This window comes from Bacillus rossius, chromosome 2 (genome assembly GCF_032445375.1).
Source record: "Bacillus rossius redtenbacheri isolate Brsri chromosome 2, Brsri_v3, whole genome shotgun sequence".
In the NCBI taxonomy this organism is placed as follows: domain Eukaryota; kingdom Metazoa; phylum Arthropoda; class Insecta; order Phasmatodea; family Bacillidae; genus Bacillus; species Bacillus rossius.
This window is the reverse complement of record NC_086331.1, coordinates 37,959,340-37,976,594: the sequence shown is the minus strand read 5'-3', so window position 1 is coordinate 37,976,594 and position 17,255 is coordinate 37,959,340. Positions and strand designations below refer to the sequence as shown.

Here is a 17,255-nt window from a genome sequence, read left to right as displayed (position 1 = left end):
TTCAACTTGAATGTAATCTCACTTTTCACGTTAAGGATTCTTCCATTGTCTTCATTCTTCCATAAATCATCAACGTCCTTCAATTTAAGTTATTTGTCGAGATCGGAAGAGCCACGAACATAATCTCTTCCAAGACAAGGAAAATTATTGTCGTAATGCAGATCACTCATCTTTAGGCTAGTAGATACATCGTTGTCCTCTAGCTTGTACGCAGGTTTGGCGTTACAAGTACTGTCATTTCTTTTTAAGCACTCTCTTCGCGTAAACAACTTGCTACATCGAACACAACTTATCATGTTGCGTAGTGGATTCATAACACAGTCATTCTTCTCGTGTAGTCTTCCATTCTTTCTCAAGATAAATTGTTTGCTGCAAAATTTACTCCTGTGTCCTTTCGATACAGCGACAGACACCAAATTATGATTCATATTAGTTGCTGAGACTAATGGCAGATGCAAACTGAGAGTTTTAAATTAGATCCATTAATTAAATAGAATATTTAAATATTTCATCAGCAAGAGTTAAATTATCTCATGCAAAAGAACTTGTGGCAAGTAGTCCCGATTCTTGCAACAGATAACGCCACGAGTTGCTTGCAGGTAAATATCATTTAGTTCTTTCATGTGAGATGTAGGATGCTCACTAACGATCGCAAAAGAAGGAAGGCTTCGCTAAACAACAAGGAGAAGGAAGTTCGTCTTGCATGTTAGTGCTTCTTAGTTGTTTCATGGCATATTATTTGATTGAGGAATGGATGTTTAATTTTTAATTTTAAATGATAAAAAAAGGTTGTGAGACACAACAAATGGCTACGAGGCTTCAAGGATACATGGCTCCAACTGGCTACAATAGCTACAGTCAGCGACGAGAGTTAAGTTATCTCATACAAAAGAACTTGTTACAAGTAGTCCCGATTATTAGCATGAGATGCCGTCACGTGTTCTGTTGAGTCATAATTAAGTTTTTTTTATGTGGGATGCGGGATACTCACTAACGATCGCAAAAGAAGGATGGCTTCGCTAGACACCAAGGACAAGGAGGTTATTCCTTCGTGATAGTGTTTCTCATCCGTCTTTTTACATATTTTCGGACTGAGTAATGATTTTTTTTTTACATTCCGCCTGATAAAGATATTACAAGTGCTGATTTAGTAGCAGACATTCACAATTTAATTGCAACTCTGGATTAAATGGCATGTCTCATTAGGTAAACAATCCTTCATGCAGAGATCGGTTTCTCAGAAATAACCGGAAGCACTTGGAGAAACCACAGGAATAATCAGAAGCACACGGAGAAAACCATCAAAATATTAACGAGAATAAACTGGAGCACACGGAGAAAAACATCATAATATTGACAAGAATAATCGGGAGCACACGGAGAAAACCATCACACGTTTAACATAACAACAGAAAATGACAAAAAAATTCATAATAAAAATTTAATTAAAAAATAGAAAAAATTACAAAAAAATTCTGCATACTTGTGAACTTCTCATTTGTAGAAAAAGGATAGAGTTCTAGCACAAGCCAGAATTTTTTTGTAATTTTTTCACTTTTTTTAATTTTTATTATAAATTTTTTCTATGATTTTCTGTTATTATGTAAAACGTTTGATGGTTTTCTCCGTGTGCTCCCGATTATTCTTGTTAATATTAAGATGGTTTTCACAGTGTTCTCCCGATTATTCTTGTCAATATTATGATGGTTTTCTCCATGTGCTCCCGATTATTCTTGTCAATATTTTTATGGTTTTCTCCGTGTGCTCCCGATTATTATTGTCAATATTTTTATGGTTTTCTTAGTGTGCTCCCGATAATTCTTGTCAATATTTCGATCGTTTTCTCCGTGTGCTCCTGATTATTCCCGTAGTTTCTCCAAGTGCTTCTGGTTATTTCTGAGAAACCGATCTATGCATGAAGGATTGTCGACCTACTGAGACATGCCATTTTATCCGGAGTTGCAATTAAATTGTGAATTTCTGCTACTAAATCAGTACTTGTAATATTTTTATCAGGTGGAATTTAAAAAAATCATTACTCAGTCCGATAATATGTGATAAGACGGATGAAAAACACTATCACAATGGACGAACTACCCTGTCCTTGGTGTCTAGCGAAGCCATCCTTCTATTGCGAACGTCAGTGAGCATCCTGCTTCCCACATAAAATAAATAAATTAATAAATAATGACTCAACACAACACGTGACGATATCTCATGCCAATAATCGGGACTACTTGTAACAAGTTATTTTGCATGAGATAAATTAATTCTTAACGCTGACTGGAGCTATTTTAGTCTGTTAGAGCAAAGTTGTCTCGTAGCCACGTAGCCATGTGTTTCCTGGGTGCCTCGTAGTCCTGTAGCCTCGAAATCACGTAACCTTGTGTTCCGGAAGCTTTCGTAGTCATGTAGCCTCTCAGTCTCGTAACCTCATGAATCGTAGTCGCGTAGTCATCATGCCTTGGAGCCTCGTAAACTTGTAGCTTCGTAACCAAGAAGCCTTGTAATCTTATAACATAATGCTGTTGGAGGAGTTGGATCCAAAGAGAAAATTCCGTCGAAGACAGATGCGGCAATTGGAGGCTTGTAGACGTGTAGCTTCGTAGTCAAGTACTCATGTATACATGCAGTTCTGTAGTATCGTAACTTCGTAGCCTCTTGGTCTTTTAGTCAAATAGCGCAAGGCCTAAGACTATTTGGAGTCAAATACTTTAGACATAATTGATTGTTGGAGCCATAGACAGCTGAAGCATTTGTAAGTAATGGAACTTTGGAGCTTTGGAGCTGTTGGAGATTTGGAGTTGATTCAGTATTTGGAGCTGTTGGAGCATTGGAGCTTTGGAGTCGTTGGAGATTTGGGGCTGTTGGAGCTTTTGGAGCTGTTGGAGCATTGTAGCATTGGAGCATTGAAGCTTTTGGAGCTTTTGGAGCTTTTGAGCTGTTGGAGCTTTGGAGCTTTGGAGCATTTGGAGCTGTTGGAGCATTTGGAGCTGTTGGAGCATTGGAGTTTTAGAGCTGTTGGAGCTTTGGAGCTGTTGGAGCTGCTGGAGCTTTGGAGCATTTGGAGATGTTAAAGCATTTGGAGCTGTTGGAGTATTGTAGCATTGTAGCATTGGAGCATTGGAGCTGTTGGAGCTGTTTAAGCTTTGGAGCTATGAAGCTATGGAGCATTTAGAGCTGTTGAAGCATTGCAGCATTGGAGCTTTGGAGCTGTTGGAGCTGTTGGAGCTGTTGGAGCATTGTTGCATTGTAGCATTGTAGCATTTTAGCATTGAAGCATTGTAGCATTGGAGCATTGAAGCTTTTGTAGCTGTTGGAGCTTTTGAGCTGTTGGATCATTTGGAGCTGTTGGAGCTTTGAAGATTTGGAGCTGTTGGAGCATTTGGAGCTGTTGGAGCTTTGGATAATTTGGAGCTGTTGGAGCATTGGAGCTTTGGAGCTATTGGAGCTGTTGGAGCTCTGAAGCTTTGGAGCTGTTGGAGCTGTTGGAACTTTGTAGCTGTTGGAGCTTTGGAGATGATTCAGCATTTTAGCCGATTGAGCATTTGGAGCTGTTGGAGCATTGGAGCTTTGGAGTCGTTGGAGATTTTGAGCTATTGGAGCTGTTGGAGTATTTGGAGCATTGGTGATTTGGAGCTTTAGAGCTGTTGTAGCATTGGAGATTTGGAGCTTTAGAGCTGTTGGAGCATTGTAGCTTTGGATTTTCGGAGCTGTTGGAGGCCAGCTTATGTTGGTTGGATCGAATTCATGAGACAAGAACGTATCACACCGCATCGAATTTATTTCCGATCATATCTTCCTCTTTTTTAAATGTCGTTTTGTTTCTTGTATTATAGTAAATGGTTCATGATTTGACAAGCGTATTATTCCATCGGGTGCATGTATATAAGCGAGTCCTAGACAGTAGACCGCTCGGTTTGTTACTGTCGTCGACGGTGCAAGGATCACCTAGTTTGTTTCTTCTGGTGCATAAGTCGCGTAATTACCTGTTCTTGCGAACTCGATGGCATCTTTACTGTCATTAACTGCGAACTCTATGGACGTTATACCATCGTCTACGGGAACCCTGACGTCAGCGGCGACGAAGAAGGAGCAGATCCCGTTCGCAACGACGACGTCAACATTAGAGGAGACTCCAACAGTCGTGGTACCACCAACAGAAGAGAGCTTAATGACTACAGAGCTGGCTGCGCAGGAAACCACCCACGTTGGACGACGTTTCGCCCTCGATGGAGACTTCAATGTCTGGTGATTCGACAACAATAAACAACATCGGTGCTGAAACTGCGACAAGATTTTCTCAAATGTCAGAATTTCTCGACGACACGAGAAGAGAGAATGTGCCAAGAACCTTTATCGTAGAATGTTTGTTTGTGAGAAATTTTACAAGCGGTTTTCCAGAAAAGATAATATGAAAACGCACATGGTCCTGCTACGCGGCAGAAAGTAAAGGTTTTTATACAACCACGATGCATCGATGTGCATTAGAGTATGCCTGGAAATGATACAATTGCAGTAACATCGACATCTGGACCGGGTCTGAAAGGCTCGTCTTCATCAGCACGGTATCATTGCAGTTACTGCAATATGTCGTTCGCATTTTCCCAAGTAGCACGAAGACATGAACGGAGTAAATGCAAGAAGAATCCTTCTCTTATAACGTTTCACTGCGATGAATGTCATGCTTGGTTTACACCTATTGATAGTTTGCGACGACATGCGAAAAAAATGCAACGGTAAAGTCCGTGTGCCTACTGATGAATTACCTGCAGAAATTTCGTCTCCTCGGTTTACGTTGAAGACTCGTGAGCGTACAGGCAAAAAAACAGATGAGCAGCAGCCGATTGGTATGACGTCTGGACATGAAACTAAACCCAAGACTGTTTTCGGTGCTCTACAGGTGAATGATATTGGCTTCTACTTGTCGCAGTCTGCATTTCGCGGAACATTGAAAGACTATTATTATATAAATACTTTTAGTGAGTCAAAATACATTTGTAATTTTCTTGACGATATCAGACAGAACACAATCAATCAGTTTACTGAAGACGTGGCAAAAAACGTACCTTTGAAATATAACTTGTGGTTGGACTGTATATATGGAAAGCCATATCCGTTCGATGACAAAGTGAAGAAGTGTGCATTCAAGACATCGGCTGCAGTAATTAACAGTTCTGACGATGTGAAGCAAACAGTTATACACGGTATCCAGAAACTCTGTCAAGAAGAGGATGAATATGTCTGTAAATGTTTTTGTTGGTCTCTGTCTAGTATAACCCGATTGAAGGTAAGAATTAGTCATTTCACGCCTATGCAGGGCTAAATTTTTATAAGATTGCTATCTTTTGTAAGTGTCCCTGTAGTAGAATCGAAATTATGTAAAAAATATTATGTTTGTAAAAGAACTTGCTGTGTATTATTCCTCGAACCTGACACTTTTCTGGTATTTTAATTAAATTTATTTTTAGCTTCGTCCAGAGATCGAACCGAGGACTGGGACTGATCGGATCAATTAGTATATTTATTGCAGATTTTTTTGGTGAATTTTGGATTTTTTCCCGAATTTTTAGCTAAGTAATTACACAATATCAAGATGGCACCCAAATGACAAGATGGCGGATGCCTCCGTTATAATAAATTAATACTGCACTCTAGTGTGTAAAAATTACACTAACATGGCATCAGCACACTATTATAGCTGAAAACAAGATGGTGGCCTCTAGCAGACGAAAACAAGATGATGGGCACGTCATACAAGCTGATGATATATACCTTGGTATTGGTGATGGGAGGCCAGTTGACAGGTGGCTTCCATGGAAGAAGGATCTATCGACATTTTTTATTTTTGCTTTTACCAGGTTCGAACCAAGGACTTCAAGGCGTAAGTACGTTTTTAAATAGTATTTTATTGAAATGTGATTATTAAAATTTCTTTATAATTTTTGAAATTTTTTCCGAATGTCTTTCATAAAAAATTCGGTTTTACAAGATGGCGGCCGTAACGAAAAGTGCAACGAAGTTTTTAAGATTTTTTTATTAAAATTTAGTTTATACTTTTTATATATTTTTTAAATTTTTCCCGATTTTCTAGCATTAAAATTGTGGATTTTCAAGATGGCGGGCATGACGTCATACTACGTGACGATATATATTTTGACATAAGTGGTGGGGGGTCAGTCTGCCAGTGGCTTCTGTGGAGGAAGGATTGGTAGCCATTTTTATTTTTTTTTTGCCCTTAACGGGTTCGAACCGAGGATTCCGAGCTCCATGTCGTAAATGTATGTTTTTAAATTTTTTATTAAATTTTTATTAATTGAATTTTTTATAAATATCACATTTTTTCCATTAAAATCGGATAATAAATAAAGATTTTCAATATGGCAGCCATAACGGAAATTGCAACAGTGACATCCTAATTCAAAATGGCTGCTATGGCATCCTAATTTTCAAGGTCATGACCTCGGCGTCTTAAAGCGGCTAGCTCTTAGAACTTTTAAGCTGCTTTTAGGATTTTTAGTTCTTTCTTAGGTAAAAAGACTTTTGAGGTTTTTCGAAATCCTAATTTTTGAATTACCAAATTTTTTGAGATTTTTTGGCGGAATTTTTTTCCAAAAAACTAGAAATTTTGTGGAATTTTGGGCTAATTTTAGCTAATTTTGGCAAATTTTGCTAATTTTGAAGGTCAAAGGTCAAGGTTATCCAAGATGGCCACCGTGACGTCACAATCCAAGATGGCGGATGACTCATCGGCTCCACAGCCTTAAAGCCTGCGCCCGGAGGAACTATTACATACTACTAGCATTTCCTCCCACAACACAGAAGCGGCAGTAATTGTTTGCAGGAAGTCTATATTTAATGCCGGTTTGCACACGTGTTAGTTGAAAGCTTGTCTTTCATACAAACTTTATATGTATGTTTCATGTATTAAATACATTAATGAATGTGTTTATAATTTTTTTTTAACTTAAACAGCAAACAATTGACATAAGAAAAAAGTGTCTAAAACAAATTAATAAAAGCCAAAATATATCATGTTCAGTTTTCTTTCCTCAAGCAAAATCATTACTTAAATTTCGACGTGTAAAAGTCAGAATTCTAAAGGTCTGCTGTTCCCTGAGTTTTAAGTTTAGAAATATTTTAACGGTTTTACTTCACCAAATCCTGGCTAAGACCCAGCAGGAAGCTGCAAGCTTGCGGCAGTGAAAGCCTAATTCAAGCTGGCCTCAAGCTGTACCGGCGAGGACTGCGTGGTCCGCAGACGGGGCAGCGGGCTGCCGGCCGGAGTTCGAGAAGATGACCGGCTACGAGCTGCAGGGCCAGCGGTCGTACCGGCTGGCGAGCGAGCTGGCGCCCGGCATCACGGTCAAGTGCGCGCAGCTGTGCCGCGCCGACCCGCTCTGCAGCGGCTTCAACCTCGACTACAACCGCAACGAGTGCGAGGCGGTGCAGGCGCGGCCGGGCGGACACCCCAGCCTGCCCATCGACCTGCGCCAGGTGCCGGGCATCGCCTTCTTCGAGGCCGTCTGTCTCGCCGGTGGGTCACCGCTCCGCTCACTGCCCGCCGTCACCCGACATTGTCTTACACGGGAGTTTCCCATTTTTAAAAGTTTGTTCAGTTTTAAACTTCGGTTACAGTTTAGGATTTTAATTTTTTTTTACGTGATAACGTCTTATAAATAGATGAACCCCAGCTGCACGAACGAAAAAGCATGACTCGTCACGGTCCACCTGAGCCGTGCGTACAAGAACCGGCCAACCACCGTGCGAGAAAATCTTCTATAATATCAAACAGGTTAAAGCGGGCTCTTTAAAAGCAACAATTTAAAAAAATTGATTTGACTTTATCACGTAACATTATCGTCCGTAAACCGACTTTACAGACAAACCCCCCCCCCCCTCTTTTTTTGGGAGCGTTATAGGGTTTAAAATAATGGCAATAATTCGTAACTTTACTGCGATTGTCAGTTAAAAGTTGGAGTTTTGGGAATGCGACACTCAAACAAACTCAAATCTGCCAAAAGAAAGCATGTTTTAAATGTTAATTGCGTATTTAAATCAAGAATATTCGTTTACTATGCATTTTAATCTTCAAGCAAGTGTCATTCTTTCAAATGTAATTTTTAAACTAGTAATTGTTTTTTAAAATATAAGTAAGATTTCAACTATTAATTTTCCTGGTATTGCTACTTGCTATTTTTTTCTTCTTTTTAACGGGTCGTTAGGTAAGAATAAAAAAGAAAAAAAACTTGACGGTTTTAAGCTGTAACCTTCATTGCAACTAGGCCTTATAAGAGCGAGGCATTCTCTCTTACCACTTCAACTTAACTGACAAATGCGGGAGAATTTTAAGGCATTGGTACAGATTATGCCAAGCACCCAAACGAATGTAAAAATAGTTATCTGGGAAAACATTTCAAAAATTTAGACGGAATTAGGAATAATGTAATATTATATACGAAACTCTCATTTAACACAATATTAATGATGGGTTCCACTTCTACAAGCGCCGTTAGTTCCCAAGCTACCACGAACTTCACTAAGGGCCGGTTTCACCAACTTAGTTTAAGCAAATTAATCTCGATTAGTTTCAATATAAACTCGTTTAGTCGATTCTGCGTTTCACCACGTGGGTAATCTCGATTTTCCAGAGTAAAGCGAGATTTTATATTAACTGGCCAAGTTCATCCAGTTTGCGCAGCTAATCTCGCTTAACGTATGTAAACAAATGGCTCGAGCAGCTTACAATGATATATATTTGAAGAAGATTCGGATGGAGATGATTTTATTCCCTTGCGTCGACCTCGTACAATTCGCGAAAGGAGTAATTATTTTGAAAACTATGATGAAGTGGACTTCAGAACCCATTTCCGTCTGTCGAAACAGTCTGCACAGAGACTGATCTAACAAATCTGTCTTCTCATATGGCGAAAGATTTCGACTTCTTTGTCGCTTTTCTTTAATTACAGCTGAAACTGCACCATTGCCAATCGTGTTTATATGCGATATAACAATTTCCACGGTATTACTAATTTTTCAAAAAAATAAAAAACATTTTTTTTAGGTTGATGCGGCCACCATAAATTACGCTCGGCCAAAAGCTGCATCTACATGAAGAAGAAAAAAATACATATTCGGGTATCTCCGACAGATATTAGGGTATATTCGCTAGGTAATGGGTTTTTTTATGTGGAAGGCATTTATAAATCGAGTTTTAGAAATCTCGATTAATTTAAACTTGTGTAACGATGGTGAAACACACGTCGTAATTAAACTTACGATTATACTTCATCTAGTTTTGTAAATCTCGTTTTGTAACAAAGTTAAACCTGCTTGGTGAAACCGGCCCTAAGTAAACAAAACACGCCAAAGTAAAGTATGAAAAGTTGCCAGACCTATCCATCTGACCGTGGTCGCTTGTGTCTTCGAGTCTCTTGTGTTGACAATGACGGCCCAGATTGTACATAAACAAGCATCATGGTGCTTGACATCGTCTGCTTCGAGGCCATCTGTCTCGTTGCTAAGTACGTTTATGTTTTTTAGTCTCTTTCGTTGCCTCTAATGCTTCAAATTGTACATGAAGCAGCATCAAGTGCTTGATAACATATACTTTACGGTCAACTGTCTCACTGGTTAGTGCACATTGTGTCTTTGAGACTTAGACCAGCACCAGATGCTTGATTTCACGTACTTCGACATAGTCTGCGGGTAAATATGTAAGGGTGTCTTATAGCCACTTTCACTATCTTACCCATAGATCAGCCGACCCGTGGAATATTCCTGGATACGCTTTCTTTAAGGCTCCTTGTTACGTACCTACCACTGGATATGCTTGAGTTCTGAAGTCTCTTTCACTGGAACAACACGGCTCACCATCTTTCGTTAAGGCTCCTTGTTACGTACCTAACACTGGACATGCTTGTGTTCTGAAGTCTCTTTCACTGGAACATCATAGCTCAACATCTTTCTTTAAGGCTCCTTGTTACGTACCTACCACTGGACCAGCTTGTGTTCTGAAGTCTCTTTCACTGGAACAACACGGCTCACCATCTTTCTTTAAGGCTCCGTGTTACGTACCTACCACTGGACATGCTTGTGTTCTGAAGTCTCTTTCACTGGAACGTCATGGCTCACCATCTTTCTTTAAGGCTCCTTGTAACGTACCTACCACTGGACCTGCTTGTGTTCTAAAGTCTCTTTCACTGGAACAACACGGCTCACCACCTTTCTTTAAGGCTCCTTGTTACGTACCTACCACTGGACATGAGTGTGTTCTGAAGTCTCTTTCACTGGACAATCATGGCTCACCTTCTTTCTTTAAGGCTCCTTGTTACGTACCTACCACTGGAAATGCTTGTGTTCTGAAGTCTCTTTCACTGGAACATCATGGCTCACCATCTTTCTTTAAGGCTCCTTGTTACGTACCTACCACTGGATATGCTTGTGTTCTGAAGTCTCTTTCACTGGAACGTCATGGCTTACCATCTTTCTTTAAGGCTCCTTGTTACGTACCTACCACTGGACATGCTTGTGTTCTGAAGTCTCTTTCACTGGAACATCATAGCTCACCTTCTTTCTTTAAGGCTTCTTGTTACGTACCTACCACTGGACATGCTTGTGTTCTGAAGTCTCTTTCACTGGAACATCATGGCTCAATATCTTTCTTTAAGGCTCCTTGTTATGTACATACCACTGGACATGCCTGTGTTCTGAAGTCTCTTTCACTGGAAAATCATGGCTCACCTTCTTTCTTTAAGGCTCCTTGTAACGTACCTACCACTGGACCTGCTTGTGTTCTAAAGTCTCTTTCACTGGAACAACACGGCTCACCACCTTTCTTTAAGGCTCCTTGTTACGTACCTACCACTGGACATGAGTGTGTTCTGAAGTCTCTTTCACTGGACAATCATGGCTCACCTTCTTTCTTTAAGGCTCCTTGTTACGTACCTACCACTGGAAATGCTTGTGTTCTGAAGTCTCTTTCACTGGAACATCATGGCTCACCATCTTTCTTTAAGGCTCCTTGTTACGTACCTACCACTGGATATGCTTGTGTTCTGAAGTCTCTTTCACTGGAACGCCATGGCTTACCATTTTTCTTTAAGGCTCCTTGTTACGTACCTACCACTGGACATGCTTGTGTTCTGAAGTCTCTTTCACTGGAACATCATAGCTCACCTTCTTTCTTTAAGGCTTCTTGTTACGTACCTACCACTGGACATGCTTGTGTTCTGAAGTCTCTTTCACTGGAACATCATGGCTCAATATCTTTCTTTAAGGCTCCTTGTTATGTACATACCACTGGACATGCCTGTGTTCTGAAGTCTCTTTCACTGGAAAATCATGGCTCACCTTCTTTCTTTAAGGCTCCTTGTTACGTACCTACCACTGGACATGCTTGTGTTCTGAAGTCTCTTTCACTGGACCATCATGGCTCACCATCTTTCCGTAACTATTGTGACCAAACATTTGATTACGATCAATTTTCCCATGTTTACAATGATTTCGACACTTAAAGGTATTCTGATATATGAGTTAGAACGTTTGTATGGCCGGAGGAGGTGCTGATGTCACTTTCTTCAAAATTATATTGTTACCTAATGTATAAATTTATATTTTCAGAATAACAGATAATTTGTATCATTATTTGTTTTCAGCATTCAAGACTCGGAAATTGATTTATAGTTTTTGGATATGTAATTTTTGTTATAACTTAATTACACACCGAAATAAATTTCAGTCCATTCACTAATCGCAGATATTGAGAATTTATTTTTCACTTACAGTTTAGCATAAAATTAACAAACAACAATTTCATACTGTATTCCATTCGGGACTGCTGTAGTTACAACAATTAGCTGTAGTTTTATTATCTGGTTCTCTACAATAAAGCATTGAAGCAGATCTGAAAACTTAGAATAAAATTCTGGAAATCGTCTTTGTTCACATAGAGAAATTTTTAATGAAACTTGTGCTTCGACGGCACCCATTAAAGTTAACACCATATGAAACAAGATATTTAGTATTAAAAGTTTTATTGACTGCAAAAAAACACTTAAAAGAGATTTCAAAGTGTTCAGATTAGCTGGAATGCATCACGAGAATGGAGTTGTGAGTAGATCTATAGGCAAAAGAAGATTTAGTTGGTTTTTCTCGACAGAATATTTTATTTGTTCTTTTTCTAAATAGTAATAACAATTCTGTGCAAATTTAAGTGTGTGAAGGTATTTATTGCTTTATGGAAGGTCAAAATTTAATATGTGCCAACTTTGAACAATAATTTGGTTTGTATTCTTTCTTGCTTTATATATATCTACACTAATTTTATAAAGAGGAAAGATTTGTATTTTTGTGCGTATGTTTGTAATTAATAAACTAAAAAACTACTGTGCCGATTTCAAAAAAAAATTTCACCATTAGGAAGCTACAGTCACCCGAAGTAACATAGGCTATATTTATTGCTAGAAAATATAAGGAATCCTTACTAAAACATTAGTAATGTAACCCAATGTGTAAAAATAATGCCATAAAACATCTTACATCGCATGCGCTGCGGAAACTATTGATGATAGAACAAAAGTATATCCTACAATATTAAAGAACATACCAATAACTACAAAAAACTTTGCGATACTATATGTCCAACTATTATCGTTATGTCACAATAACCTCTTTTTAAATTTTAAAAGTTGATAGACCATGTTATTCATACTTCTGTTTAAAACTCTTTAATTGTTTTGCCATGGAGGTTGGAATGTCGCCTGGCACAGCCATGCTCGCGGCGCGCGCTATGGTTATCTATGGATGATAGGTTTGTTTACGTTTGACGTGGCAGGAGGCTCCTTCCTCTTTATAATCTACACTACTAGCGGCCCGTCCCGGCTTCGCACGGGTGGACATGATTTTTTTTTATATTTTTACCTTTTATTTATATTTTTTTGTTGTTTCATTTCTATATTTTTCTAAACACAGTATCACATTATCTATGTATACTTACAATCCGAATTTGTTCATCGTTTTTTTTATTAAAGTAACTAATTTAATCTTAAGGGAGACATATTACTTAGTATTTTTTTATTTACATTTTTACAACGTTTTACATTTTTATCTGATCCTACCTAATTAAATTTCCTAAGTTTTTTATTAATATTTTTTGTTGTTTTTTAATTTTTTTATTTTTTGTTGTTGTTCTAGGCGTGTGTATTTATTTTAAAGAGTTTTTCTAAGTCATTGTAATTTTTACATTTCTGTATTTTTATTTTAAAGCTTTATTTAATTCTATTGGTTCTTACTTTTATTTTACAAAACTTTTGCCTTAAAGCTTCACTGTACACTATGTTGGCAGTGGTATTTGTAGGTGATAACAAAACATATTGATTTTCAGGAGATCCTACTCGAGAAAGGACAACATATAACTGCCCATGAGAGAAGCACTCTTTTCTTAGGTCGATGCCAACAATCGAAAAAGTTTGTCCCTGTGATTTATTTATCGTAAGGGCAAACGATATCTTCACAAGAAACTGTAACCTTTTAAAGGATTTACGCAAATCTGTCGGAATCATCGGAATTCGCGTAATGTGAGCGAGCTGTCCGGCCGCGGACCCAGTGATGATTGTTGCTACAATCACACTGTCTCGTAATTCCTTTATCAAAAGTCTTGTCCCACTACACATACTGGGAGGGCTTAAATTTCTGAATAGCATAATGGGAGTACCTCCTTTAATTTTAGTTCGTGAGGTGGCAAGCCGGCAGGATTAAGGGAATTTAAAAATTCTTGTGGGTAGTGCACTGTATCTTCGATGTTGCACACGGTGTTAATAGATTTGTAACATTTAAAATCACCCGTTACTTTTTCCATAACCATTCTATTTATCTCATTTACTGAGTCGTTTCTCGGTGACACTATCGCCCTCGAACAGAGCCAATTGAAATTTCTCTCTGTGAGATTTTCGATGTCGGGATAGATTGTGTCTATCAGAATTTCTAGACTGTTAACAGTTTGAGCTAATTAATTGTCCAACAATACTTCGGGGCTATGTTAAATGTTGAAAAAATGTAAATAAAAAATACCATGTAATATGTCTGCCTTAAGATTAAATAAGTTACTTTAATAAAAAAAAATTATGAACAAATTCGGATTGTAAGTATACATAGATAATGTGATACTGTGTTAAAAATAATATAGAAATGAAACAACAAAAAAATATAAATAAAAGGTAAAAATATTTAAAAAAAAATCATGTCCACCGGTGCGAAGCCGGGACGGGCCGCTAGTATATATATAATTACATATATTTCGCGAACATAAAATAATTTATTTTCCAGTATTCCAGATAAACTTTATAAACAATTAAAATTAAACATAATCAGTGAAACTTAAACCACTGTGTGCAATTGAAGATGGTAACTACACGAGTATTATTATTTATTTGATTTTGGTTAATGCACAGTTTATGAGAAAAGTGTTTATTTTATATTTTTTGATTGTTTACTTTGACTTCTCGTTGAGATAAAAATTTTAACATATGAGAAATACGATACAGTCAAAAGGGTTAGAGAATGAACCACTCATATTCTGTTGTAAGAAATTATCCTCATTAGTATTTACCTGGAGTGACTTCTTGCAAACGTGGAAAACCGACATCAGAATAGCTGAACCATGATTCAAACCCTGTTTCTTCTGAATGCAATTCCATTAATCTACCGTTTCTACCATCTTGTTAGTTAGATTGTTTTCCTCTGAATTACTAATTGCAATTAACTGATAAAATTGGTCAAAATTTGCAAAATAACTTTAGTTACAAAAACATTAAGTTACAAAATAATTTTTTTAAGTGTTTAAACATTATTGTTGTTTCTATAGAAGGGACAATATACCTGTAAAGATGACAAATATGTTAATATTAAAAAATAAGTTCTCAATATTGTGGGTAGAATAAATTTCTGCGTTGAATAGTTTTTTTGCACATTTTTTTAATGCATTGGCAACTTAAAAACTGGACATTGTTTCAGTCTCTTCATCTTAGTACTTTTGCAGTTATGACTTATGCCTTACAGGTGTAACATGCGGCTTAGCATGGACCTTTGAACGAGTTCCAAACTATGAACTCCGTGGCTTCGTCAATCTGCAGATTCCAGCAGTTTCTCGCACGCAGTGTGAAGACCGTTGCCTGGAAGAACGTTCGTTTCTGTGCCGGTAAAGTTAATGTTATGGAATGATTATTGCTAAAGTTACTTTATTTCTAATGAACAAAAGCGTATTCACAAACAACTGTTTTTGCATACACTGTCACCCTGGTTATAAAGTAGTATCATAAGTTATTATTACTTCTTTAGTTTCGTGTTTTAGCTCAAGAATTCAAAATAAATCGTAATATTATTATTGTTATTGTTATACTATAGGTTTTATCTATTCAATAAGTTATTACTTTATGTTTTATATAAACTTAAAGGCAAATTTATATCTGAATCAAACCATGACTAGCCTATAGAGCACGAAATGTTATGGTATACAGTTTTTAATTTACCGTTTATATGTAGCCTTTGTTGTGAAACTCTTAATTTTTAGTACATCAATCGTAAAGAAAACTGTACACCACACGATTTCGTGCTTTGAATTTATGTTATGATTTAAATATAAATTGGCATGTAATTTTTTCAAATATCCCAAATGGACGTGTTTGATTTGTAATGATTTTTATAAACTATCAACGATAGCAAAATATTTAAGGAAGATTAAGGCGGAGAATTTGTGCTATTTCAGCGTGAACGTACAATTGTTAGCAGCTGGAGCCAGGAGCATATGAACACACACGGGAGAGCAAAGAAAAAAAAGGAAATACATGTCATAGAAAATAGCAGGACGGGGCTGGCGTGATCTCAAGAGAGTATAGTAGTAGCATTCCCGAGTAGATAGGAAAGGCCGATTCAAGCGCAGGCAGAGGAGCGAGGAACCGACCGCCATCTTGGATAACGTCATCGGCGGCCAACTTGGATGAAGTGATTTAATTCATGCTAATCCGTGTGTCATTCTATGCTAATCCGTATGCCAATCTATGCTAATTCATATGCCAATCTATGCCAATATATGATAATCCATGTGCTTATCCATCCGCCATTTTTTATTTCTAGAAATTTCCACCAACTTCGAATCGTGACATCACCGTTTCACTTTTCGTAACGGCCGCCATCTTGGATTCGAATTTTTTTTTTTTGAACTTCAACTTTTCGAAATTCAATGTAAACATCAGCAGCCATCTTGTTTCGTCTGCTGGTGGCCGCCATCTTGTTTTCGTCTGCTGGACCTACACCTCCTTGTGACGTCATATAGTTCTGTTGGGCGCCACCAGGTAGCAGCAGGGATTATTATTTTTTTTCTTTAACTAAAATATTCTCAGTGCCGGGGCTGGGATTCGATCCATGGGACGTGAAAACATAAAGGATGTCGACGTTAGAAAGCAGACCCTCTATCCACAGGACCACGATACCAGTAGGGATATAGGGGAATAAATAACCTATATATGCTACGTACTGATGGATAGTATATGATAAAAGGGGGAAAGGTTTTTTTTGCCTTCCTTAATGCATACCTAAGGCTCCACATTTGAAATTCAAATTATAATACCGCAGCCATCTTTAATTTCAGCACAGACTACCAGATGGTGCCAAATTCAAATATTAGTTAGGGAGTCGGCAGACAGGTATCGCACGCCGCCATCTTGGTTCAAAAGTTGGCCGGTAGATGTCACTAGTATCGCGCGCCAAATTCAAAAATTAGTTGTCACAGGCACCGCCATCTTGGTTCTCAAGCTGGCTGGTAGATGGCGCCACTGTCGCCATCTTTTATTTCATATAATCGATACCAGATGACGCCACCGTCGCCAACTTTATTTTTTAGTGTTTCTACCAGAGCGCGCCACCATCGCCATCTTTAATTCTTAAAGTTACCACCGGAGCGCGCAAAATTCATATTCAAAAACCTAGTTGGTAGATAGCGTCACTAGCAACCATCTTGGTCGGAAAGGTGTGGCATGATGCGTCAAAGTATACGTCCCCTTATGCGCATCAGACTCACACGAGAATTTTCATTGTCAAAGTCCCTGAATGTATGCATATAGGGTGATTACTCGTTTAACTTTATATACCTATTAAATAAATAACCTACAAGTGTTATGTAGTCGGGGGACAAGTCGAGACAAGACGGGGGACAAGACGCGACAAGTCGGTAGCCTGTACTCCCCAAGTTCTCCGTTGCC

At 38.1% G+C, this 17,255-nt stretch overlaps 1 protein-coding gene across 1 annotated transcript in view; it reads left to right on the top strand.

Annotated features, from left to right (window-relative positions):
• LOC134528880 (uncharacterized) overlaps nucleotides 1-17,255 on the top strand; it is a 530,965-nt gene that overhangs the window by 194,520 nt on the left and 319,190 nt on the right. The window contains exons 18-19 of the mRNA XM_063362546.1: nucleotides 7,262-7,537; nucleotides 15,058-15,196. Coding sequence (XP_063218616.1) covers nucleotides 7,262-7,537; nucleotides 15,058-15,196 — 415 coding nt within the window. The remainder of the gene's footprint in view (nucleotides 1-7,261; nucleotides 7,538-15,057; nucleotides 15,197-17,255) is intronic.